This window comes from Pteropus alecto, unplaced genomic scaffold (genome assembly GCF_000325575.1).
Source record: "Pteropus alecto unplaced genomic scaffold, ASM32557v1 scaffold161, whole genome shotgun sequence".
Lineage (NCBI taxonomy): Eukaryota > Metazoa > Chordata > Mammalia > Chiroptera > Pteropodidae > Pteropus > Pteropus alecto.
The window spans coordinates 4,749,171-4,776,214 of record NW_006432943.1 but is presented as its reverse complement, the minus strand read 5'-3'; the positions used below and the strand labels follow the sequence as shown (position 1 = coordinate 4,776,214).

Here is a 27,044-nt window from a genome sequence, read left to right as displayed (position 1 = left end):
CCCACCACCCCAATTTCTACTGCAACCCCCTCAGGAACGCTCAGTGAAAGTAGCTCTGCTGAACAGCCTAATTCCTATTTATAGTATTTGCTGAAACTTGCTTAATGGCTCAGGATATGATCAAATTTTGTTAATGTCTATTTTCTAAGTATTGGGAAGAACATCCTACAAGCCCATTAGATCAGGTAAATTAATTGTGTTCTACACACCTTCTAAAGCTTTAGTGATGTTGGTCTGAATGTTATATCAATTTCTGAGAGAGGTGAAATAAAGACATCTTCAAACAAAGACATCTTCAAATAAAGACATCTTCAAACAAAGACATCTTCTCTTACAGTTGTTCATTTCTCCCTATTAGTTCTATCCAATTCTGGTTCTTATTTTTGAAGCATTTAATTGGGAAATAAAAGATCAAGATTATTGTATCATCTTGGTAAAATGAACCTTTCATCATCATATAGTAACCCTCTTTATCTCTAGTTATACATCTTCCCTGATACTAACATAGTGAAAACTGCATTTAAATTTGTCGAATACTTCTCAAACATATCTTTTTCATCCTTTTAATTTCAATCCTTCTTCATCCTCTTACTTTAGATCTTTCTATTGTAAACGTCAAATAGCTGATTTTTATTTTTTAAATCTATTTGACAATTTTTGGGTTTTATTTAGAGAGCTAAATCTATTTGCATGTGTTAGATTTCTTTCTGCTCCCAATTTGTGCTTTCTCTTTGTTTTCTACGTTTTCTGTCTCTCCTTTGCTGCCTTCTTTTAAAATGATTGACATGCTCTCCTACTTTAATTCCAATTACATCTACTCTGTTTATATGTTCCTGTTATTCGGTTCTTTAGCATTTTCTCATTTTTAATACTGTATAGTAGAATAATTACTATATCATATTTTAAAAGATTTAACAACCTGTTTACCATTTTTCTTTAGTCACCATTCCCTGTTGTATCTCAAATTCTTCACCTAGGATCATTTTTTCTCTTCCTTAAGCACATCCTTTGTATGTAGGTAGTAAATATCTTTCATCTTTGTTTTAAGATGTCTTTATTTCACCCTCTTAAAAAAGTTTTCCTGGATTTATAATTCATGTTTATCAATTATTTTTTCTCAGAACTTTAAAAATATTATTCTACTGTGTTGTGGCTTCTATTGTTAGTTAGGACATCAACTGAATGACCATTTTTTACTTCTTATGTAAACTCTTTACTTTTAGATAGCTTTTAAGACTTTCTCTTTTTGTTTTGTACTTTTGCTACGATGATGTCCAACATCCCAGATAGCTCCAACAATCCACTTCTGGTATTCAGAGGTGTCCCCTCACAAGAAATCCCACGATAAATCAGGGCTGACTCTGTGTGGCCAACAGAATACAGTAGAAGTGTTGGTTGGTGACTCTGAGAATAGGTCTTAAAAGGCATTGTAGCTTTTACTCAGTCTCTTGGATAATTCATTCTGAGGCAAGCCAGTCACCATGCCATGAGGACATTTAACCCATAAAAAACCCACGTGGAAAAGAACTAAGGCCCTAAATTAATAGGCAGCATCACTTTGCCAGCCATATGAGCAAGTCACCTTGGATCTGAATGCCCTAATCAAATCTCCAGGTGACTGCAGCCCTAGCAAACATCTGACTGAAACATTAGAGACTGTGAGAGATCATAAATAATTATTGTTGTTTTAAGCCATTAAGCTTTGGAGTGCTTTGCTATGCAAAGAGAGGAGTTACAATAAATACAACTTGTCCCAGTTGGGATTTGTTGGGGATTCTCTATCTGATGGTTGGTGTTTTAAAAAATTCTGCCTTCTCTCATTTTTATATTATTTTTATCTTAGACTCCAATTAAATATTTTAAGAACTTCTCACCTCATTCTTCAAGTCACCTTATTATTCTTATTTTCTATTTTTATGTGTCTCTATGCTACATTGTATATGACTTAAGTTTATCTTTGAGTTCACTAATTTTCTCTTTATTTGTGAATCATCTGCTATTTAACCTATTACATTTTTCAAATTGATGTATAATTCCCAAGCAATAAAGTGCATGGTTTTTTTTTTTGGTGTACAGTTAATTGAATTTTAATGAGGATTATACTCATGTAACCACAACCACCATACAGTCAAGATACAGACACTTCCATTATCTCAGAAAGTTCCCTCGTGCCCCTTTCCAGTGAAATGCTCCTCCCAGAGGCAATCATTGTATTTATTTCTACCACCTATTCTAGAAAGTTAATAGATGCAATCATAAAGAAAATATACTCTTCTGTGTCTAGCTTCTTTTGCTCAACATGGTTTTTGAAATTATTCATGTCATCGCTTGCTATAATCCATTCCTTTATGCTGCCGAGCAGGGTTCCACTGAGAAGTGGAATTTCTTGTCATAGAACAGGCATAGATTTGACTCTATGAGAAACTAACAAAATTATTCTTCAAACAGTTTACAATTTTCTCTCTAGAAATTTTGGAGAATGACTCACAAACACTTGGTTGGTACTCTTAATCTTTTAAATTATAGTCATTCTAGTGGGTCTGAAATGATACCTCTTTGTGGTTTTAATTTGCATTTCCTTGATGACTACTGCTATGGCTTATTGATCATTCCTATGTCTACTTTTGTGAAATGATTTTTCAAGATGTTTCACCATTTTTCTCAATTGGGTTGTTTGTCTTGTAATTATCTAGCTGTAGAAGTTCTTTATATATTTCTGTATACAATCAAGGCCTTTGTCATAAATATATATTGCAAATATTTTCTACCAGTCTATGGCATGACTGTTCATTTTCTTAACAATGTGTCTGGATAATCAGAAGTTTTTAATTTTGATGAAGACTGTATGTTTGTGTCCCCCACCCCCAAATTCATATGTCAAAACCCTAATCCCCATTGTGATGGTATTTTGAGGTAGGGCCTTTGGGAGGTATTTAGGTCATGAGTGTAAAGCCCTTAGGATGGGATTGGTGCCTTATAAGAGACTGGAGAGCGCTCTCTATCTCTATGTCTATCTCTATCTTCTTCCTTCCCTCTCTCTCCCATCTCCCCATTTGAAGAAGTGAGAAGGCAGCTGTCTATAGGCCAGGAAGCGTGCCCTAACCAGACACCAGATTTACCGGAGCTTTGACCTCAGACTTCCTAGCCTCCAAAACTGCAAGAAATAAATGTTTGCTGTTTAAGTCACCCAGTCTGTGATATTTTTGTTATAGCAGCCTGAACTTTTTAAGATTGCTACTATCTGTGCAATCTACTATCTACTATCTCTTCCCCATGTCGTAAAGACATTACTCAATGATTACTTCTGGGTGCTCTATAGATTTAGGATCTATCTTGAATTAATTTTTGTATATATTGTGAGGTAGGAGTCAGGTTCATTTTTTTCCCCTACATATGCATATCCAGTTGTTTCAGCAATACCTATTGAGAAGACTAGCCTTTCCCCTTTTGCCATAAATCAGTTGACTACATATGTCTACTTCTGGATTTTGTTCTGTTATATTAAGCTATTTGTCTATCCTTACACCATTATCACACTGAACTTGATTACTGTAGCTTTATAGTTAAATCCAATATCATGTATTATAAATTTCTCAATTTTTCTCTTTCAAAGTGATTGTTAACTCTTCTGAACACTTCATTCCTATGTAAATTTTAGAATAAATATCTCAGTTTCTAAAAAATGGTTGCTCCAATTTTTATGGTATGGCCTTGAATCTGTAGGTATTTTGTTGAGAAAGGACATCTTATCAAATATTGAGTTATCCAATATATGAACATAGTATACCTTACCATTCAGTTATTTTTTTTCTCAGCAATATTTTGTGATTTTCAATGTAGAGGTCTTACACATTTTTACACATTAAATTTATTCGAAATTATTTTATAATTTTTGATGTTATTATAATGGTATTTTAATTTAATTTAAAAATATTTATCACTAGTATATAAAATGGAATTTTTATTTGTATATGGACTTTATAATCTTATTTAATTTACTTAGTCTTTCTAGTACTTCTTTGGTAGATTCTTTAGGCTTTTCTACATAAACAATCATGCTGCCCACAAATAAAGACAAGTAACATCCTCTTTTCTAATCTTGGGCCTTTAATTTCTTCTTCTTGGTTTATTTCATTTGCTAAGACCCCTGTTACAATGTTGAAAAAAGTGGTGAGAAAAATATTCTTGCCTTATTCACAATCTAATGTAAAATGTTGAATATTTCTCTGTTAGATATGATGTTAACTAAAGGTTTATCCCTCATGCCTTACACAATGAGTGTCCTGAACTGAACAACTATAAAAAGCTGTATCGATGTGGATTTGACTCAGTGTGGTTACCTTATTTCAAGGTTTGGGAAGTCTACCTTGTGTTGCTCTCCAATGTCTGCACACATTTTTACATGTATTATAACTAATCTTAGCAAGATTAGTTCAATGCAAGCTACTCTACCATTAACAAAAACTTCCACTGAATATTGCATCTCAATTATTATGTTCTTAATTTCTTAACAGGTTTGTTAGTTTTTGCTAAACTTGTTTTCTGAGAGACTCCATTCCTTACTCATGTTATTCTCTCTCTTTTTTTTTAAAAGGCATTAGATATACTTATTTTACATTCTTTATCTGCTTATTCCAACATATTAAACAGTGATATGCCTGTGTCAAATAATGTTCATGGTACTTTTTCCCTCATATATTTTTAAATTTTATTTTTTAAGTGTGAGCTCATATTCCCTGAAATTTTATCTCTTGAGAGTCCTGAGCTGAGAGTACATTCTTCCAGAGAGAATACATTTATTCTTGGAAGCTTGAGCATGCTACCAACATGGCTCCATTTTCATTTGAATTCTTGCTTGAGTTTTTCTATCCTTGAAGATTGGGCACCCAACCTCCATAAAGACCATTCTGTGGCCAAGAATTCTTAGAAGAGACTTCCATTTCTCTACCAAGAGCCCAATAATGAGAAATGCATGTCTTCTTGTATTTACTCTGTCTTCATAATTAAGATTTTTTTCTTGTTTTCTATTTCCCTGAGAGTATAATCTATGTGATTCTTGACTTTGTGCAATGTTCTCTGTTTCAACTTCCCACATTTCCCAGGCCCAAAACTTGGTCTCCTATTTCTAGAGGGTGAAGGTAATAAAATCAAATCTCGAGGCCACCTGGAATTGCTGGGTGCCCATGAGACAGCAGCTTGAATGTTTCAGTTCCACCCTACGCTACTGCTCAAGCTTGATTCCCAGCCTCAAGAGGATCCCAAAGCTCTTATAAACTCAGCCATGCATGTGACACTGCTTTTCATGTTTCATCCAGTATTTTTAGATATTCTGTAGTGAGAGGATTTTAGGATATCTAGTTTGATATATAGCTAAAAATGGAAATAGCCCACATTTACTTTTTAATCTGTAAAGGCTTTAGTTATGAATCTTTATTTAGTTGATTGGCAAATGAGTTAACAGGATGGATGACAATAGCTAACAGAAATTTATTGACCTCTATGTCTACAAATATTGAATATGCTATCTACCATTTTAAAAACAGCTATGAAAAAAAAGAAATGAATCTAATGGATATCTGCATCTCTTGTGATAGTTTTACTTCTAGAATATTCCAAAGGATTTACCCAAAGAGCTGTGAGAGGTATAGCCAATGAAGGAATTATGAAGGAGTGATTGAGACCCTGTGTTAGTACCTCGCCAATTCTCAAAGCTGTCTTTCACAGGTAAAATAAGCTTAAATAGATCAAAATGTTTCTTGGAAGTTAGCCAGATTTCATACTAAAGGACTTTAATTTTACTCTTTTACTATAGAGAGAAATTGCTTAGCAATTATACATACTTTCTAAGATTAAATTATGTACTGTAACATATAGAAGAGAAAACCTATCTCATCGATTGTTAAATAAACTAATTGCAAAATGTTTACCACAGTAGCATTACACATAGTTAGTTACTCATTAAATGGTGGCTATTATTATTTCCATATATAAAAGTTCTGATGTGAGAAACTGAATATCTTTGTAAATGTTAAGTTCAGAGATGGTTTAATGTCCTTGAAGTACTTAGAAAATGGGCTCAGGAAAACTCATCCTGGATCCCCCATCCTGATGGGATTCTAATATAGTTTCTCACTGAAAGTAGTTTATGTGACTAGTAGCGCATTTTGTTCTTTAGTGTGACATGAAATAGGATTCATGTTGGGCATGAGAGAATTAGAAAGATAGATAGCAAGGAAAGCTCTCTGTCCCCAAGGAGCCTATACTCTAGTGTTGTGATTCTCAGCCCTGACTGTACTTTAGAATCACTTAGGAAGATTAAAAAAAATACTACCAACATTCACATGTGTATCTTTTCTCCCTATGGCTATCTCAGGGCAGGAGCCAAACTACCTTCTTCCTTTATCCTTTACAGCCAGTCCCTCTGTGTGGCAGGAATCTATGAAAATCTAGTTAAAATTATTAGACAAAAACACTAACAAAATGCAATTTTAAAGGCATTCTATTATGTGAATCCCTAGTAAGAATCACAAATATGGTTGAAACAGTAAGTTTCTAGACCAAAAAAAAAGTGTGCTGGTAACACAGCTCCGTGTTGTGTGCGTCAATTTCAAAAGCTCTATTACCCAAAGTGAAAATAACATGTGTACCAAAATTAAAATAAATTGCAGCTATAACACAACTTTGTGTTTGGAAATAGCTCATATGGTAGTGTAAGTAAGAGAATTTGTCTTACCAATTTCAGATAACCCTCAGCATCTAGAATTAAGTTTTCTGGCTTCAGGTCCCTGTAGATAATACCTAGTCGATGCAGGTAATCAAATGCTTCTGTCACACAAGCAACACAGAACTTGGAGGTGGGTTCATCAAAGCTGCCTCTGCAATGAAATCGTTTTCCCTCTTAATACTATAGACGTACATCTTTGTTGTCTGTTCTAGGTGCTAATTATTGTATCGGTAAGTTTATGCAATATAAATGTTTCACAGAACACCAACATTAAAAAGTACTTTACATTGCCAATGAATTAGACTACTGATCGTAGAGAAATTTAGGGGAATACTTGATACAAACAAGAACTACTTCGCTAAAATTAAAATGTCTACATCTAAACAATTGTTTCTGGTAATTACATATGAACATAGAAGGATGAGAAAAGTTTTTTTCGACATTTATGGAGAAACACAACTCTGGAGAAAATGCAACTATTTCAATGGCAAGCTTGAACCAGATGTTTATAATTGATTGCTTGACTAAAAAATGATTCAAATGATCATTTGCATTTCTTGTCTGCAAAGTATGTAACAATAACTGTAGAAATAGGGTCATAAATCTTTCCTATTTGGTGCACCTTGATGATATTAGAGTTGCCCTGTGTCAGCACTGTGTGAAGGCTGACATGCTGAATTGCTAAAATGCAGTGGTGATTTGCTGCATAGTATAATAGAAGGATGTGGCTTTGGAGTGAAAGAGACTGGATTTGACTCCTGCTTCTTTCACTCACTAAGTTCTTGGGCAAGTTCTAAGACTCGGATCCCTATCTGTAAGTGGGTTTACTACTTACTTAACAGTGTCATTTTGAGGATTAGACACAGTGCCCAACAGGAAGTAGGAACTCCCGTTTCTAAACAGATTTAGATTTTCTACATAGAATTGTCTATGGCAGCAAAGATGGGTGATGCAAATGCTTCTGCAAGTATCTTGCAAGTCTCCTCACCCTTTCAGGTTCTCCTCATTCAGATCCGTTTAACAGTATGTTCCTAATACAACATATTCATCTTCTACTCAGATGCCTGATGTTATCTTATGGCCTAGGGGTGTGATTCTCAACCATGAATGCACATTAGAATTGCTTGAGAAGTATTTTTAAAAAAACATTTACTGGACCTCATCCCAGATGAATTGAACCATAATCTCTGGAATAGGGCCCAGCATTTTTACTTTGTAAAAGCTCCCTGTGTGAGTGTAACGTGTTGTCTAGGTTGAGAACAACTGGCCCAGGTAATACTGTTTAAACGTCTGGCATTAACTCCTGCAACCTAGTGCAAACCTGCCTTCCATCTCCTTTTCTGCTGCCCTAGTCTTCTACTCAAATTCTGCTGTTCATCATCTACAAAGAGACCAATTGATCTCAACATTCTTTCTGTATCTTACATTCATTTTCCTTCTTCTCTGCCTTTCTCCATTTTGGTCATCTTTAAAGTTTAGCTCTAGTCCTTCTTCTACCAACAGATTTTGCTGTCTCTCCTCTCCTCTGAGCTTAATGTGGCATTCAATTACAAATTTCCAACTTCTTTGTCATGCTTAGTTTTCAGATTAAATAATAAAATGCTTTTAAATTGCATACATTATCTCTCCAAATAAATTCAAACTCATTGGAGGAAAAGTTTATACTTTTTACTTTTAGTTAGAAAAAGCTACTTTGTCTAGAAAACCCCAAACTGTATACTGTGGAGCACTGTACACAGGTGGTGCTCAGCAAAAATTGTTGGTTTTGACAATGACCCCTTTTGTAAAATTGAATCTTTGCAGACATCTTCCTCTGCTTTGCAGAAAGGGATTCACCACTTCCCACTTTTCTTCATCTCTCTTCTAGAGATTCAAAATTAGAAACATCTGGGTTTATACCTACTTTGTCTCTTACTATGTGACCATGCATAGCTCACACTCTTTAATCTGTAATATGAAACTGACAATTGCCTTACAAGGTGCCTATGACACGATTATAATGTTGGCTAAGAAAGTATCAGTATTACTACTTTATTTTATCAAGTTATAACATGTTATTAAAATCAAATCTTAACTACTTCCTTCATATCTTTTTAAATGATTCTATAATCCTTTAGACTAGTTGTGAGTAGACAAAAGTTATTGTTTATAATCTTTTTTTCATTACCTGTCCCTTAATATACTCCATAGCTCCCCACCTAAGCAGGCTTCCAGAAGCATGTATACATACTTTTTGTCCTTGAAAGTACGATATAATCTGTGAAGACAGATAAAAACATGGTTACTACTATCAATATCAGTATCATCAATAATGTTTTGAACATGCAAACATCCTACAGTTACTCTGAGCTTCTTGCTGAGTACTCTGATTTTTCCTACTGCCTTGCTTTTGCCCATGTTGACCCCTTTACTTAGATTGCCCTCCACCCACAGACATCTTCGTAAGCTCAGTTTCTCTTACAAAAATGTTATCCATTCCTCAAGGCCAAGCTCAAAGGCTACCTTCCTGATAAAGCAGTTCATTATCCTACCTACCAAATGCGTCCTCTCCTTCCTCCAAATACCCAAAGACCTCTGCATATATCTCCTTTGAGATCTGCCCTGAGTAAGTTTTTCACACCTGTGCCTTATGTCCTCTAATTGGTCCTCTAATTGGCAGAGGTTTGTAAACAGTAAGTTAAGTGGGGAGTACACCTGGGAACGACACTCACAGAGGGGGATGGAAGCAGATTTGGGTAGAGGGAGAGCTGGGCTTCAACAAAAGTCTCAGCTTCAAGGAACTCTGCCATCATTGGGTGCAGGATGTACCCAGAAAGACAGGCTTATCTCGGGCAAAGGAGTTCTCTTCGTCTAAGAGCAATGGCCAGAGAGAGACTGAGCCAAAGTCCTGAGTTGGCAGCACTCTCAGAATCATGGGAAATGACAGCCTCAATCCCGATGTTGGACCTGGACAGGGTATCATGTTAACATAGGCCTGCCGCATGTTAATTTCTCAATAAATATCATTAATGTTTATTCTTAATATCATTACTACCTTACTGTATGTGAATAGTAAGGAACTGAGAAAATGAATAAAAACTAATCCATGACCTGAAGCTGCTCATCATAATTTGTTAATTATTGATAAGAAAAAAAAGAGAGGGATGTATTTTAGGAACATAATTAATATAATTGGATGACTCTATTGCCAGCATTGTCTGGGTTCATACCTCTTTTTTAATCTCAAAAAAAATCAGGAATATGGATTCTCTCAGGGCATTTGATCAAAAAGTATAAATTCTATTCATTAAAAGGGCACTTTATATCACCCAGAAATCACTAAAGCTACACTTTGGGGCACTCAGACATATATGAAAATACAAACTGGCTTACAGCACTAACCCATGAATTTACAAGTAAAGATAGCTGTGACCTAGAATAACATTATTTCTCTTTCAAACTCTAGCGATAGCTACAAATAAAACAGTAACTATTAGGAAATGGATCTTTCAGCATCTAGGCTCCGCTAGGACCATAGTCTGTTGCTCATTGGCAATGAACATGGGCCCAAATGCCACTTCTTGCAGGAATTCAATAGCAGCATGCTCCTTGAAGGATTTCGAATGAATCCTTGCTTCCCAAATTCTGCAAAAGAATTAAATTATTTTGCAACAATTTCACACACACACACACACACACACACACACACACTTGCACGCATGCGTACACACTTATTTATTAAGCATAAAAATATCTAGGCACTGGACTCCAGATCTCAAACTTCCAACATTTTATGTACTGCTGCATTGACTGGGATGGAGAATTCAGAGTGGGGCCTTGTCTTCCTCCTTTGTCCATCCTCTTGCATGGAAACAAAATAAGAGCCTAAAATCCTAAGTTCTAGAAGCCAAATGCTCACTTACTTCACAATGAAAGGAGAACACAACTCTTCCAGGATCCTCTTTTCTGAGTAGACGTGCTCCTGTTGCTTAGTGTCCACTATGTGCTTCTTCCTTATACACTTCATAGCGAAAGCAACATTCTCATTTTTCACTTTAACCTGTATAAGAGGAGAAAGAGCCCTCAAAATTAACTTCCTAGGAAAGATTTACATCTATATAAAATATGTTAACTAATGAGAGCTAAAATAAATTCTTTCACATTTAAATTGTATGTAAGTTTTAACCACTTATCCCTCTGGGGACTGAGTTTTATTGAGGTATACGCACTTCCCCTTCATTGTAATTTCCAAGAGAGCTCACATATCTGGAACATAGTTCTAAAAATTTTTGTATAGAAACAAGAAAAAAAAAACTCTAGTTAAAAGATTTAATGTTTAGAAATCTATTCAGTTTTGAATGTGGCACAAAAAATTTCAACTAGAATTGCCAAAAATTGTTCCTTCATAACATTTACTTCTTTGATTTTCAAAACAAAACATATTAAATCAAGATCTGTATCTGTGCTATCCAACATGATAGCCACTAGTCACATGAGGTTATTTGATTTTAAATTAATTAAAAATAAAAATTCAGTTCCTCAGTTGCACCAGCCATGTTTCAAAAGCTCAACATTCACATCTTGCTACCTATCGGACAGTGAAGTATCGAACATTTCCTCAGTGCAGAAAGTTCTGCTGGAGAGCACTGCTCTAGATGGACAAACAGAATTTTCTTTTAAAAGGAAATTAAAATATTTTAATAGGTATTTATTCAGATAGGCTTAAAACGTAAGCAGACTATATCTGACACATAATTAAATTGTGCAGAAATGATTGCACCTTATAGTTTTCTCACATTTGCCATTAGTGCTACCTATGACTTTTAAATTAATGGTAGAGTTATTGTTTCAATTATTATTATCTAACTATAGGAAAAAAACAAAACAAAACAGATCTCAGTATTGTTAATTCAATTCTTTGGCCAAGATCCTTGGTGAATAATATCACTGCAGATGGATAGTGCCCTCATCTCTCCATATGGTATAAGAAACATTACGAATATTCTTAGACCTATTAAAAAATTGTTTCTTCCCCCCTCACGCATCAGAGATGAATTACTGACTGGGTGTGAAGTGTACTATCCAGAGTTTCCTGGCAGCATTTCAGATCTGCTCGTGCCCAGAGCTATCCAGCAGGCGGAAGTGTCAGCATAGTTCCCGGAGGTTAATGCACAGAGAATCATTAAAAATCTGCTCGGCAAAGAAGGGCTTGGTAATTGCCAAGGGTTCAGAGCCATCTGTATCTAATCAGATCACAGATCTCCATTCTACAGTTTCTTCGGAGCACTTGATCTAACACTAGCACTCTGTTACTTTTTGGAAGCTGGTTAAAAGCTCAGTGAGGTGGTGATGTGGAAGATGCAGCTGAAATCAGGCCATATGTTCCCAGCTGTCCTGATCAACACTACAGAAGGCTGCTCCTAAAACAACCCCTTGCATTCATTTTCTTTTTTTCTTTTCCTGATAGAAAATTTTGAGCAACCCAAAAATAGAATAATGAAAGCCAAAGACAAACATGGTAGTGAAGTTGTTTAAGAGATGAAACTATAATATTGAAGATTTTGTTTCTATGGCACTTCCACTAGACACATTTTTTTCTTTAGTATACAGATGGTTAATGTGTCATGAGTGTATGTATACACACATTTTGCTGTTAGGAAATAACATTTTTAATGTTTTATAGTCTTTGGAAATGCTTACTTGGTACACTTTCCAATAACTACTATCAAAAAAAAAAAAAAAAAACTCACCAGAGGATGTGATGTAAGAAGCTTGAAATAACAGCTGTAAGTTATTTACTAGCACAAACCTGTTACTATACCACAGACTGAAAAGTGTACTTTCTCAATTTCAGCTCAAAGCAACATTTTAGATAGCAATAACAATTCATATAGTTCTCCAAGATACACTGGAATATGAAACAAAAAAAGTCAAAAGGCTTCTCGCAGATGCTTGAAACGTAAACCCCTTACAAGCTCAACTCTTCCGAACCCACCAACGCCCAGTGTTGCGATAATCTCAAGGTTCTGGAATGGGGATGATGAGGAAAATCTGGCCACCTTCTCCTTCAGCTGAATCATCTCCAGAGATAGTGCTTTGGACAGCTTCAAGTTAGACATGGATCTCCTGTACAAGAGAAGTGACACTTTACATACACCCCCTTGTCAAGCAGGGGTCAATACTACACACAAATTCTACTCTCACAGCAATCTTATTTCTGAGTAATTACTGCCCATAGTTGCCACAAAGCCTATCTCAAGTTTTACAGGGTCAGATTCAGTCACGTCTGGGGAGAAAAAACAATTGAATATACAAACAAAAAACTGACACACTAGCAATAATAGACAAATGTCAAATTGAATCAATGAGAGGTTAAATGAGTGAATGGTATGGTATTTAAAATATATCTCAATAAAGCTATCTTTTGTGTGCGTGTGTGTGTGTGTGTGTGTGTGTGTTTAAAGAGTCAATGAGAGAAAATAAAGCCATAGAGCCATTTTCTTTTCTGCACATACAGGAGCATGCCACACTGAGAGTCCTTGCTGTTTTGCTATTTTTGTCAGATTTTGAAGCTTTCTGTGACTGAACCAGAATAACTACTTTGTGAAACATAATAAATACATCTCTTTATATCTAAGTATGATTATTTGGAAATATCCATTTTTCTCTTTTATTTAAGGTTTACCTCTCTATATTATATATTTATAAATTGTTGTTACTTCTACAAAAGCCTTTGGCATGGAAATTGCAAATATGTTTCTTGCAAAAAAAAAGCTTTAAGAGGTCCTGATTGAATGCTCTCATTTAACTCAAATGTCAGTTTTCTACAACTCTGGACTCTTCAGCTTTCATTATACTATCTGGTGAACATATGCTTAAGTATTCACACTATAAAATGTTTTAGCAAAGGATTTTCAAATAATTTTAATTTTACAAAGTAGATTTTTCTATTAAACAAAGTATTTATCAGTATTACTATGTTTAGAGCCCTACCCAACTCATTCATACACACACACACGCACGCACACCCGCACATACACACACCCCTGGTCCATAGATAGTTTCCTTATATTTTTTAAATAATTCTGACTATACTACTAGCTCTTACCTGAAATCAGAGAGAATGGGCTACTCTAGTGCATTCCTGTTTGATTTCCACAGGCAAGAGAGGCATCATTTCTTAATTAATGTCCTTTTGAGCTAAGTCACCAGACAATGTGAAGTATTCTTTTTCCAAGATTCCCTATCAGGAAATTTCACCCTACCATTACTACTCATCACCCAAAATAAGGAACTGACTTTAGAAGACAATTTAAAGGAACTCCCCAAACTTTCTAGTGAAGACACACTAAAAGTCACTGCATAATAAATCGCACCCATTTGTCCTCTTATTCCTCAACTGCTGAAGTCATATCTAGCTTAGGAAAATATTTCTCCACTTACTTTGCATGTCTTTTTTCATCATCACGGTTCAGGGTTGCCACATACCCTTCAAGGTATTTTTGGAGTTCTTCAAAAGTCCCGACTGTTTGGTTGAATGGGTAGCCACTAGCCACATGCTGCCATTAAATTAAATTAAATTGAATTAAATTAAATTAAATTAAAAGCTCTGTGCTGACAGCACTGCAACTTGACATTCTTCTTAAGCTCATAAAAGACTGTTATGGTTATTCAAGGCTTTGTAAATTGTTTTTCAATAATTTATGTGTGTCAGTGTTGCCATAATACATAGAATAGTTCTTAAAAGTTATATAATTGATACTCTGAGTTTATGAAAGCAAAGAGGCTATCAGTGAGAAAACATTTCTATAGTTTTCTGCCTTGCAGTCCAGGTTTACCAACAACTTTTCTCTCTTTCCTTCCTTCCTTCCTTTCCTTTCCTTTCTCTCTCTCTCTCTCTCTCGCTCGCTCGCTCGCTCTCTCTCTCTCTCTCGCTCGCTCGCTCGCTCTCTCTCTCTCTCTCGCTCGCTCGCTCGCTCTCTCTCTCTCTCTCGCTCGCTCGCTCGCTCTCTCTCTCTCTCTCGCTCGCTCGCTCGCTCTCTCTCTCTCTCTCGCTCGCTCGCTCGCTCTCTCTCTCTCTCTCGCTCGCTCGCTCGCTCTCTCTCTCTCTCTCGCTCGCTCGCTCGCTCTCTCTCTCTCTCTCGCTCGCTCGCTCGCTCTCTCTCTCTCTCTCGCTCGCTCGCTCGCTCTCTCTCTCTCTCTCGCTCGCTCGCTCGCTCTCTCTCTCTCTCTCTCCTTCTCTCTCTCTTTCCTTTAGAAGACAGTGGAAAGGAAATAGCCTACACAATCTGTTGACTGAATCAACAGGTTACACAGGTTACAGATTTTCTATGTTTGCTTAATCAAATTAAGTTACTTTTTAAACCAAAGATAAAATTTCTTCTTTATCCCTAGATACTACTCCTCATTCTACATTCCTTCATAATTAAATCCAAATTTTTCATCTTAACTTAGCAGTTCTCTGAGGCTCAGCCAATATCTTCTCCTGACTTCCCTCACTGTTCAACGATCAGAGATTTGTTGGGTTCCCCCATCTAATCTTCCTGCCCCCAGTCTGTTGTCTCTAGGAATTCTTACATACAGCACTTCGCACATAAAAAATAATCTTCCTCACCAGTAAAATATATTTTCTTGATTAACCTTCGAATGCTTCCACACCCCCATACTTTACAATCTACCTTGATTTTGATTATTAGAGTACTAATACAAAATAACATCCCTATTTTTCCCTATCACAAAATAGTATCCTTCTAGAAGCCATGCTGCAATCATCTTGGTAACATCTTAAGCACTTGGACATAGCAAAATGAAAGGAATGAAAATTTACCTCACAATAACTAAAGCTAACCCCCTCATTAGTGTACCATCAAAACTCACTGCCTGCCTACCCCCAAAGACTTCTACCCACAATTACTTGACAACCAATCTATATTTCCACTATTAAGCATATCTTACATACTGTGCTGGGTGTCTTCCATTTTCCCTTCCAGATCTACTCTCCACTCCTCCCTACCCTTTTCTGTAGACTGTCCTTCGTTGACTGTAGAGTGGTGAGAAATAAAACAGTATTGCCATGGAATTTCTAATTGACATTTTCATGTAAAAAGGAAATACTTCCTGTACTTTGTTTTGTTTTTATTTGTGCTATATGTCACCATTATTTGCTTGCTATTAAACTAATTGAAATATTATTGTAAACAAATTTTATTTTTTAAATGTAGGTGACACTAAAAATTCTCTGCAAACTAAACTTAACGTCAAGTTCAAACAGATACAACTTTCCACCTGTCACATTCAAGCAGCCTGTACTCATACTGATGTTATATACTGAAGAGTAACTAATCAACTTCTTGGAGATTTGTCCCAACAACCAAACAGTAATGGCAATGTTACAAATAACACTTCCCATTCATTTAAAGTTACTGTTGTTTCCAAAAATTATTTCACACATTTTATTACATTTTAAAAATAGGAAATATAGTTCAAACTTAAATTCTCCTCCTTGTAATGTATTCATTCTGTGCATTTTTAAAAATAATGATTTAGGAGAAAAATAAAAAGCCATAGGCTCTCAGTCACATTGCAAGCATGGTGCCATTTATTTAGCCAACATCTGATGAGCACTTCCCATATGCCAAGGACTATGTCAAATGCTGACACTGCCACAGCAGTGAACAAGTATTTCTGTACTCTTGAAGCTTACAGAAGAGTGGGAAGACAGATAGATATTAAAGAAAGCAATTAAATTAAGTGTGACTATGATAAGGGTAGATAGGGTGCTATGGGAGAATTATCGTGAGATTTTAATCCAGTCTATAAGTCATAGCTAGGATAATCATATAATTTATAATCCAAATTGAATACTTTTCAGAGTGAGAGGGGGTGCCAATAATAAATATGGTTGGAACTATCTCAGGAAATCCAGGATGTAGGTCAACCTAGTCATACCTGATATTCAGCTTCCCCAACCCACAGAATTTATTAAATAAATTCACATAACCTTTTATGTCTCATTGTGCCTAAAACAATACTTTGCATACTATAGAATCTCAAGTATTCACATGTAAATTAAATATTCTAAAATCATAAATTCCTAAATAATTTATAAACTCTACAAAATCACTGCATCCTTTTCGTGTGTTATGAATACATGAGATAGTATATAAATATTTGATTAGGTGATTACAATGAAAAATAAGAAAAAATGTTTTTCCTTTCTATCATATTTTTAGTCCTAACATTTTGGAGCAATTTATAAGATTTTATCACAGCTAATGTTATTTAGTGCATGCATGTAATTTTAAGGAACTCATACACAAAACAATGCATTATCGGGACAATACTGTACCAAAACATATTCTATTTGAGAGCTGGCATCCAGAGACTACACCTTTATCTGAACATACTTTGCACTTTCTTAGTGCTATGCCTTTGCTTTTAAATTGTACTTCACCCAGAGTGACTTTCACATTTTCTCTTTGCCTAAAAAACTTCTATTAATTTTTAAGCCTATTTCCACACTTTAAAAAATAAAATAAAACCTTGCCTTCTTTACTGCTTTGCGATTGCTTCTCTTTCTGAACACACACTATGGGAGCCAAATCGCAGGGTGGAAAGGATGCTCTAAGGAATGGAGAGCCCTGGGCAGGAGCCTCTGCTCCATCACTTATGGCACTATTGGGGCAATTCTTTAACTGATCTGGGACTCATTTTTCTTATCTGTAATAGAGAGATTAAAAAAACTAGAAGTGATATTAAGAATTATTGTTCTATGAGTGATGATAAATGTTAACTGGACTTACTGTGGTGATCATTTCACAATATACACATACATCGAATCATTATGTTTACACCTAAAATCAATATAATGGTTATGTCAATTATATCTCAATAAAAACATAACAAAAAAGAATTACTGTTAACTTTTTAGGTATGTTAATGTTATTGTGGTCATGCATTATAAATAACACTTAGCTCTTAGAGATGCTACTAAAATTTACAGATGAAATAATTACGTTTGTAATTTGTGGAGAAGGCAGGGAAAGGGTGACAAAGTGGTATAAATAAGGTATCGATTATTGTTGAACCTGCATTATGAGGTCCATAATATCATCCTATTTTTTAATATATTTGAATTTTCCCATAATGAAAAGATTTTTTTAAATGTCTTAATGTTCTTTACTACTCTAAATCTCTATAATTCTATGTTAAATAAATGTTGTGTATTCAATTACCAATCAGCTATATACCCCCTTGTGATACCTCTTGTCATTTTACTATTTTTTGCTAATACTTCATATGAGTATGCCCTATTTGTTTGATTATACTATGACTTTTCTTAGACAAAGGCCTAGCTTTGGTATATTTTAATTTCTTTTATTATAACTAGATAATAAATATTCAACTCCAAAAGGCCAGATTCAAATATAATTTGAAGTGAGTTAAGGACAAAAAGTGAGACTTACACTGAAAAATAACCTAGACCTTTTGAGATTAATATAGATACACATCACTTGCAAATTACTATAAATGTTAAATTAAAACTTCTCTGGAAATATATGCAGCTAATGAGTAATTTATATTTTGTCTGAGAGAGGCAAGTTTTGTTCAAAAAAATTTTTGACTGCTTAGTACATTTTAAAAATAAATTATGAAGTTATTCACTATATTGTGTGGGAAAAATCCATGAGCACTAGTAAGCTTATTTCTCTGAAAGATACAGAATTTAAATCTATTGCTGATATTTATATATAAACTTTGCACACAAAATATTTAGTCTGCCAGCATCTGCCACTACCACAGACAGATTCAGATCAGAAGGCCCATTTCCTTCCCATGAATTTTAATAGAATATATTCACAGCTGAGGATTGGCCAGCATTTCCAAGTGGTGATGAATGAGAAGACAGATGGGCCCTTGGAATAACAGAAGGCCAAGTCTTCAAAGGTGACAGTAGCCTGCCTTCTCCAACAATATCAGTATACTCACTCTCGATCTATAACCAGGCAGGCGACATCATTTTCTTCAGCAATGATGTTAGCCGATCTGACATCTTCGCTGCAGACAAAAACAGGAAAGTCAATTTTCTACAGTTAGACATTAAACATCCATTTTTATTAGGGAATCTGCTATTTTGTATGAAACACCATCACATAAATCTTCCAAAAACTATGATTTTTTTTAATATCATAATTTATACTCCACCCATTTCCCAAAAAAAGGATTTGAAATGTGTCCCAAAAAAGTTATATATACAAGAAATTCAGAGGAGAAGATGACTGCACTGGGAATAGAGAGGAATCAATGAATGCAACTGTGTATGGAAACTTTCTGCACTTGTGTCTGCCAAAATAAAATAGCATTCCTCTGATCCAACGGGAATTGCTAATTAATACGCAGGCAGAATTGAAATTAACTGATTGAAGAAATTTATTGGAAAAACATTCAAGTAATTAACATATAATAAACCTAGAGTGTTTTTAGTGCCCTAATACCCAGTGAATTAAATAACATTAAATGTTTCCATTTCACAGAATCTAATATGTATATTTTCCATTAAAATCTCTGAAATCAGAGTATGTCTTATGACTAATGATGAATCATAGTATAACTAACAACACTGCCTTTCTTTCTCAGGGGTTCATAATATAGTGATGCATCTTATAATTGATATCTTAAATGCAATAAATTATGGCATATGATCTAACGATGGTAAATTTAATAACCTAATAAGAACCAATGGGTCAAGCATTGGCTATACTGTTTCTTTAGAGACATTTATTTATATTAGTTTCCTCCCTCTATTAGTTATAAACTAAAGATGCTGAAAAAAAGGTACACCCATATGGCATCCAGTGCTCTGAGATTCATTTAACGTAACCTGGAATAGCAAGCATATTGATAAGGCTCCAAGCTACTTCATCAAAAGTGGCATCACACAAAGTATAATTCTTTCATCTTCCTTTAATGATGGGACAGAGAAAACCTTGACAGCCCATCTCTACATTCCAAAGAAGTTCCTCTATCCATATAGCTGGCATCCAGAGACATTCTGACATGAACCGCAGTCTTTTACGAGTTTACAATGTCCTTGCTAAAGGACATCAGTGAAAACACTTCAGCTTGATGAGCTTTTGGGTTGGGAGCTGAGTAGTTTATACTTAACTTGTATTTATGTACATATCTATATATCTATCTATACGTGTAGATAGATAGGTAGGTAGGTAGGTAGGTAGGTAGATAGATAGATAGATAGATAGATAGATAGATAGATAGATAGATAGTTAGATAGATAGATATGATTGGATGTGGGCCAACTATTTGATTTGTGAGTTCAAAAAAGAGAGGTATGGCATCCTTTTCACTTATCAGTGTCATCGTTTTGACTAGAATATTTTCTAGAAACACTTTTAAGTATTAGATGTTTGTAAATACACACATTCTTTTTATAGTAACTGTGTGTCATGGATTTATTTTTGCATATAAAATTCTGAAAGAACTCAGGACTATTTAATGTCAAGTCATGGAAATACACAGAATATAAGAAATATTGAGTCACAATCAGTGGCCCTGAGAAGTGATAGCATAAAAGTACACAAAAATGTAAAAAATATTTGTATCCAACTCTCCTTCTCATTGATTTTAGCTTTATGCTTTCAAATGCTTTGGGGAGTTGGATGTTTATATTAAATATAAATTCCTATGTTTCTCATGAGAAAATACTGTAATTTGCTAGCTGCAACATACACCATAAATTATTTCATATCCAGCAAAACCAGACAGCATATTTCCTTTCAAGAGCTATTTTGACTCTATAGTGCATTTATAAAGTTCTCTGAACTTTCAAACTTTAGTTCTTTATTTTAGCTTGGAGGTATGAGAAGAATAATCTGTAAATCTTAAGAACAAATACTTTGAAGTCTTGAATAATGACATTACATGATTCTATTACATGGATGTATTCTAGTCTGTCACAAATAAACAAAAAAGAAAAATTTCCCTATTATTGAAACATGTTTATTACCAGCCAGAAAATGAGAAAGAAAAATTCAATTTGTCTTTAAATTTCATTTTTAAATTATCTGCATAAGAGCCATATAGTTAGATTTTATTATAAAAAATAAAAGCTTCATAATTTTTAAATAACAAAATTTGTCTTCAGATATTAATTTCTAAACACTTTTTCTTTGCTCTGCCCTTATGTAATCCTGACATACAAATCAACAGAACTGGGGCTTTCTAGACAAAAGTTAGGAGGAAGGTAGATAAAGAGAAATTCTACTCCTTTTTATAAGTATTTAATTTTACTTATTTTATGAAAAGAAAGCATTTAGTAATAATATAAATTGTAAGGGTTTCTTAACTAATTTCAAGTATTCATTTAAAAACACATAAGATTCCAAAAGAAGGTTTTGCTCAAAACTTTAACTTGATCTTTTATAAAGTTATTTACATTTACAAAAATGTATTTCTTCAGACTTGAGGTTGTTTTCTGAGTTTCAGGAAGTACAAAGTGCCTCCTGAGCTATTTGATTAACTTTTGAAAATATTTCTTCTGTAAGTTAGATCAACACTAAATAAATTTATACCTCAAAAGACCTAAGGTTCGGGTAGAAATTTCAGATATACTGTTTTAGATTGTTTCTAAAACTTGTAAAATTAGTTAATAAAAATTCTTAAGAAAATATAACTTTTGTCATGATGATTAAAAAGCACACAAAACATATAAAGTCATTATTTGATATTTTTAAAAGGGGGAAATGGGGCAACATTTCAAACTCTGGAAATATAAAAACTCATTCTTAAGAGAAAATTATAATTTCCATTTCTTTAATCTCTTTCTCTGACTCTTTTTTAAACTAAAAATTTTAAAAGAGTACCTTATTTTCACTAGCAAACTTAAGACTTTCCGATTTATTTCCTATGCAAAAAATAGTACTCTGAGATTCACTTTTTTCTTGCATAATAATGAAGTTTTTTAGAAGTCAGTTTATAATTTTTAATTCCTGAACTTTGGCTGCCATTAATTTGGCAGCTCAATTTGACAACACTAAATGAGTAGTTGCACATACAAAAACAATCAAAGAATTATTTTAGTATGGTGTATAAAGTCATGGATTCACCTGATAAGAGCTTTTTCTCCAAAGTATTCTCCTTTCTGCAGTGTTTTTATCAGCTGTGGTTGATCGTGGCCCTCTGTACTCTGGGTGACTTTTACCTAAATTACATCGAACATTTAAAAAGAAAGAGAAGAAAAAAGGAAAATCTGAGCACATATCTCTTCAACCAGACCCTCCAGCTCTATACAAACTCGCCTGAGCAAATAAAAAAACAAGCCTGGATGGACTAAGAAATCCTGTGACTTAACACAATCAAATGACTCCACTTCTCTGAGAGGAAGATGCTCTGTTCAAACCTCACCTCCCAAACAAAAAATTTTTATGTGAATCCAGTGACTTTTTCCTAGGGATATTTAAAGCAAATAATAATTGTCCTATAGGAAATCTGATTGTTTCAAAACGCCAAATAGTTGACAAATTAATCAGAACAGGGCTGAGTATCAGGAGTTCTGAATCTGGTGTTTACAAACTGTCTCACTGAATCCTATGTACCCTCTAAAACGGAATGAAAAACTGTGGATATGAAGAAGAGTCCACAAACTTTCACAGGTCATGGTGATCCACAGCCCAGGAAGGTTTAAGAACCTCCACAACAGAACCAAACAAAAACTTCAGTCTTCCTTGTTTGTGGCTAGAATTATTCCAATTCAACATGGTAACAAGGGTTCTTCATGCTGATTAGAAATTCTGATTCGCATTTATCGAAGACACGATGAATTTAAAAAAATTTTAAATTCAATTTGTTTATTAGCCAGAATTCTTTTAAAGCATGGGATCCAGGTTGAGGAGAAATGATAAAATTGGTTCTGAGCGATGAAGAGTTTCTGAGATTTGAAACTATTTTGTTAATTTATTTTTCCTTCACTGGGGGCCCAGTTCAAAGTTCAACCACCAACCAGTTGACAAAGGACAGTACCTGACTCTCTGATGAGAAATTTTTGCATGAAAGAGAGAACATTTGTAAAAACCTGACAGCTTACAGACACAGGTGCTTGAGATTTCACTCTTCCAAATTTGACAAATGGTGGGGTTTTTTGTTTGTTTGTTTGTTTTGTGTCTGAGGGCCGTTGTTAAGAATTAACATAGGAACAACTGGTAACATGCTATCCAGTCAATATCTAGGTAAAGAAAAAGATCTATTGTATATATTAGTATAAAGTTTTCATCAGCTTCTAAATCAATTCGAGCTATTGTGTATGAAGTCCTGAGCCAAACTGTTCTATAGCTTGATGCCTAACCATCGCTGTCTACAATTACTGAGCTCATTCTCCACTGTCTGCTGCTTGTCATACCTGTTGGATGGAAAAGTGTTCCAGTCCTGATCATGGACCCTCAGACTGACTGAAAACTACACACTTATAGCTAGAAATGATCTTAGAAATAATCCAGTCATTTTATACACAATGAAATGAGATCCAAAAAGGTCTCGTGACTTGCTAAGGTCACTAGGAAGTTATTGTCTCAGCTGGAATCGATCACCCCAAACCCAGTGTTCAGACCAAATCCCATCAGACTCTTCTGAGCAGAAGTTCCTTTACCCGTTCAATGCAGAGGACTTCTTATACTTCAATGCAGAACACAGTTGCATTTATGGAAAACTAATTTAGAAAGACTTTTTGATTTACTTTAAGTAATAATTAATATTTACCTTTCCTTTGGCTAAAATGAAAAAGGTACTTCCTTCCTCGCCCTCTCGTATAATATAATCTCCTTTATCATAGTATTCCTATTGGGATGAGAGAAAAAGAAAAGGTTAGGTCCAGTGAAGATGTACTAAAGATGATGACTCACATGAAATAGAACTCCTCGTGTCTTTAAAATGGTCATTTACATCTGTTTCTTTTATTTTTTGCTACTGTAACTGTAATCTTATAAGATATTGCAGTCATAAACTATGGAAAAGCAAGAAGATTTTTGCTTTATTACCTGCATTCATGTTTATCTTTCACAGAAAACAAAATCACTTGGAATACTGAATTTCAGGCATGGAGACTGAAGATATGAAGAGAAATGAGAGCAGAACAATAATCACTGATATACAGGCAGCTTTCACCTAAATCATCTAAAGATAAACTGTTTGATGATCTGCCTCAGCCTGAAACTAGGTCTAGAGTTTAGACAAAGAACAAATTATTATCTAATAAACTGAAAATATTATCCTCAATGGACATTGGGAATAGCAGCCTCAGTTTCTAATTTCTTGAAGAGCAAAGGTTGGGGGAATTCTACATACACAGTAACTAGCTTTTTCATATGAATTTTTTTCCCCAAAGATTTATCATTATAAAAGATTAATAGAATTTTTCACATGTAAATTTTGTTCTTCAGTGCAGGTTTATCCACACAAAATCCCAAACTGTCACTTATTTCTTTGTTTCCCTTACATATGTGTGTATAATGGAAGAATTCTTGGGTAGAAAAAATTCATCCAACCTGTCAGACCAAGAGAGCAATTCAGTCTCTTGGAAAACAAAAGATGCATTAAACTGTCCACTCCTGCTTTGCTTTAATGTGATTTTGTCTCAAAGTCACAGAACTCAAATGAATCGCTTAATCATTTATACAAGCAAAAATGGGCTTGTTCAATTTTTTTTAAAAAGGCCTAATTAACAACATAAGAGCTGTCTTTTCTTTTTCTTTTAGATTTGAAAGTAAAATTTAAATGAAACTACCTTCATGTCTACTATATTTCAATATCTTTTTTGGTCACTTACTCTTAAAACCTATTTAAATTTATAGAATCAATATTACTCCTAATACTAATAACTATATCTTTTATTTACATAGCACTATGTACATTTTACAATACATTTCAACCTCTTATGGAAAGAAGCATATCTTAGGGCGAAAAATTACTTTGAAGCCAAACAGATACAGATTCAAATCCCAGTTCTGCGAATTTCACTTCCATCAATCCATAAAGTTCAAATAAGAATATTCACCTTCAAAAATTTAGAGAAAAGAAGCACACTAGTTTTCTACTGCTGCTGAAAAAAATAATCACACTTACTGGCTTCAAACAACACCCATTTATTGTCTCTGTGAGTCAGGGGGTCCAGGCACAGTGTGGCTCACCTGGATTTCTCTGTATTGGGTCATTCAGGACTGAATTCAAAGTGTCATCATGGCTGTGTTCCTTCCTGGAAGCTCCAGGGAAAAATCTACTTTCAAGTTTAATCAGGTTGCTGGCAAAATTCAGTTCCTTGTGGCTGTAGGGTAAGGCCCCTACATGCTGGCTGGCTGCCAGGGGCTGCTCCTTAGCTCCCAGAGGCCTCTTTCTGTCCAGTCCTTGCACAGATGCCGCCTACATTTCAGAGCCAGCAACGACACATGGAATTCTCCTTCCACTTGAAATCCCTCTGACTTCCACTTCTGCTGCATCTCTCTGATGTTAGTCAGAGAAAATTCCCAGCTTTTTAAGGGTTCATAGAATTATATGTGGCTCACCTAGATAATCCAGAATAATCTTCCTCTTTTAAGGTCCAGAACCTTAATTATATCTGCAAAGTCCCTTCTGCCATGTAACATAACATTTCACACATTCCAGGGATCAGGGTCTAGATATTTTAGGGGCGTCCATTCTGTCTACCACAATAAGCCAATTAAAGACCACGTGTGTGTGTGTGTGTTTGGAAGCATTAAAAGCATCTGAATCATAGTAAATACTCAATGTTTGCCAAATTAAGGAGGATAATGGTTTGCTTAGCTGTTCTTTAAATGTTCTGGACCTCAGTTTACCTTTCCTGTAAAATTAAAATTGTATTACCTACTACACCTAATGTTGCCTGAGGATGAGGTGAGACACTATATCTCCAGCATTTGGTGGCACGTTTGGTATATACCAGGCACCCAGTGACTGTTAATTCCTGTGAAAGAGGCTGTGAGCTAGTCACCAGAGTCTTCCACAGTGAACTGCACTCCTCAGCCTTCCTGCTGTGGCCGCGCGCTTAATCTTTAGCTAAAAGAATCTGAGCAGAAGTGGTGTTTGCTTCCTCCATGCCAGGCCCATGAACCGTTTCGGGCATGTGTCTTCATACTTTTCCCCCAGCAGTAATGGCATGACCCTATCTTGGAATAGGGGCCATGATAAAAATGGCAGAGTCACCATCAGCTTGTGTTCTCTAAAGACTCTTTCAAACAGGGACTGTCCTCCTTGGACTGTTACATAAGCAAGTGACAAACTTCTGTTTTAGTTGGAAAATAATATTTCAAGTCTTTTGCATCACAGTTTGCTTACTCCAATTCTTATTCTTTCTCATTTTAGCTTTACCACAACATATAAGCTTGATTTTACAATTGAGATGACTATAACCCTGGGAGGTTAAGTGGGTGCCCACGATGCCACCACTCAGGTATCTTCTGTATGTAGCTAATGTTCAATTCTCTTTACCGAAACTGCCAGTGTCATGTTAGATGTTCCTGTTTCAGGCTGTTCTTCAGTCTCTCCCATTCCCATCTCAGTCTCTGTCCCCATTCCCCACATGGAGCACAGAAACGTGAAGAATTTCTGAAGTGCTATTTTTCAGTTATTATAAAGACATTTGGGTGTGTGCGGATGCACAGCTTTAATTCCTGTCGGTCGGATTATTTAAAAGGGATAAGCTTGAAAGGGAACACTGAGAAAGAGTTTTGTTGTTTCTTAAAGGGCAACCTTCCTAGTGGTATTTTTTCCAGGAGTGATTCTTTGTCACCCAAAACCATGGGAGAAAGATAAATAATACCTCCCAGTGTGTTGACAGTAACTTCATAGATCAGAAAAGGCTGTGGATGTAGGTCAGACCAAAAATATATAGTGGTAAGTCCTGGCTATGATGCTAGACGGCAGTATTTGTCAACTGGGGAGCGTAGCCAGTCTAGCCACAGTAGTTACCAAGACCAAAAAGAGAAATGCAAACTGTGTGGTTATTGTGCTGTGGTTACGTTGTAGAGGAGTTCCTTAGAGGACCAAGAAGCCATAGACCTTATCCTGTGGAGCAAATATTTTCAAGCGTTTTTCACTCTACAGTAAAAAATACATTTTATATGTACACCCAAATACACACACATGAGCATGCACAAATACAGACAGTTGTATAAAATTGAAACGTTTTTCCAAACAATGCTTATACTTACTATTTTAAAAATAGTAAGTATATTTTTTAAAAGTGTTCCTCTAATTTGGTTTCATGATCTACTAATGAATTGAGACCCACAGTCTGAAAAAGATGTTTCAAAAGAAGATG

General features: G+C 35.0%; 1 protein-coding gene across 2 annotated transcripts in view; it reads right to left on the bottom strand.

The window, feature by feature from the left end:
• Positions 1-27,044, bottom strand: part of PRKG2 (protein kinase cGMP-dependent 2) — an 83,223-nt gene that overhangs the window by 23,785 nt on the left and 32,394 nt on the right. The window contains exons 6-13 of one of the 2 annotated variants that reach the window (XM_006907613.1): positions 23,471-23,548; positions 21,826-21,920; positions 18,692-18,760; positions 14,147-14,251; positions 12,676-12,829; positions 10,627-10,763; positions 8,892-8,981; positions 6,734-6,875 (exon numbers count right to left, since the gene is read on the bottom strand). In XM_006907613.1, the coding sequence (XP_006907675.1) occupies positions 6,734-6,875; positions 8,892-8,981; positions 10,627-10,763; positions 12,676-12,829; positions 14,147-14,251; positions 18,692-18,760; positions 21,826-21,920; positions 23,471-23,548 (870 nt within the window). The remainder of the gene's footprint in view (positions 1-6,733; positions 6,876-8,891; positions 8,982-10,626; positions 10,764-12,675; positions 12,830-14,146; positions 14,252-18,691; positions 18,761-21,825; positions 21,921-23,470; positions 23,549-27,044) is intronic. The other variant, XM_006907614.1, reaches the window with a different exon arrangement.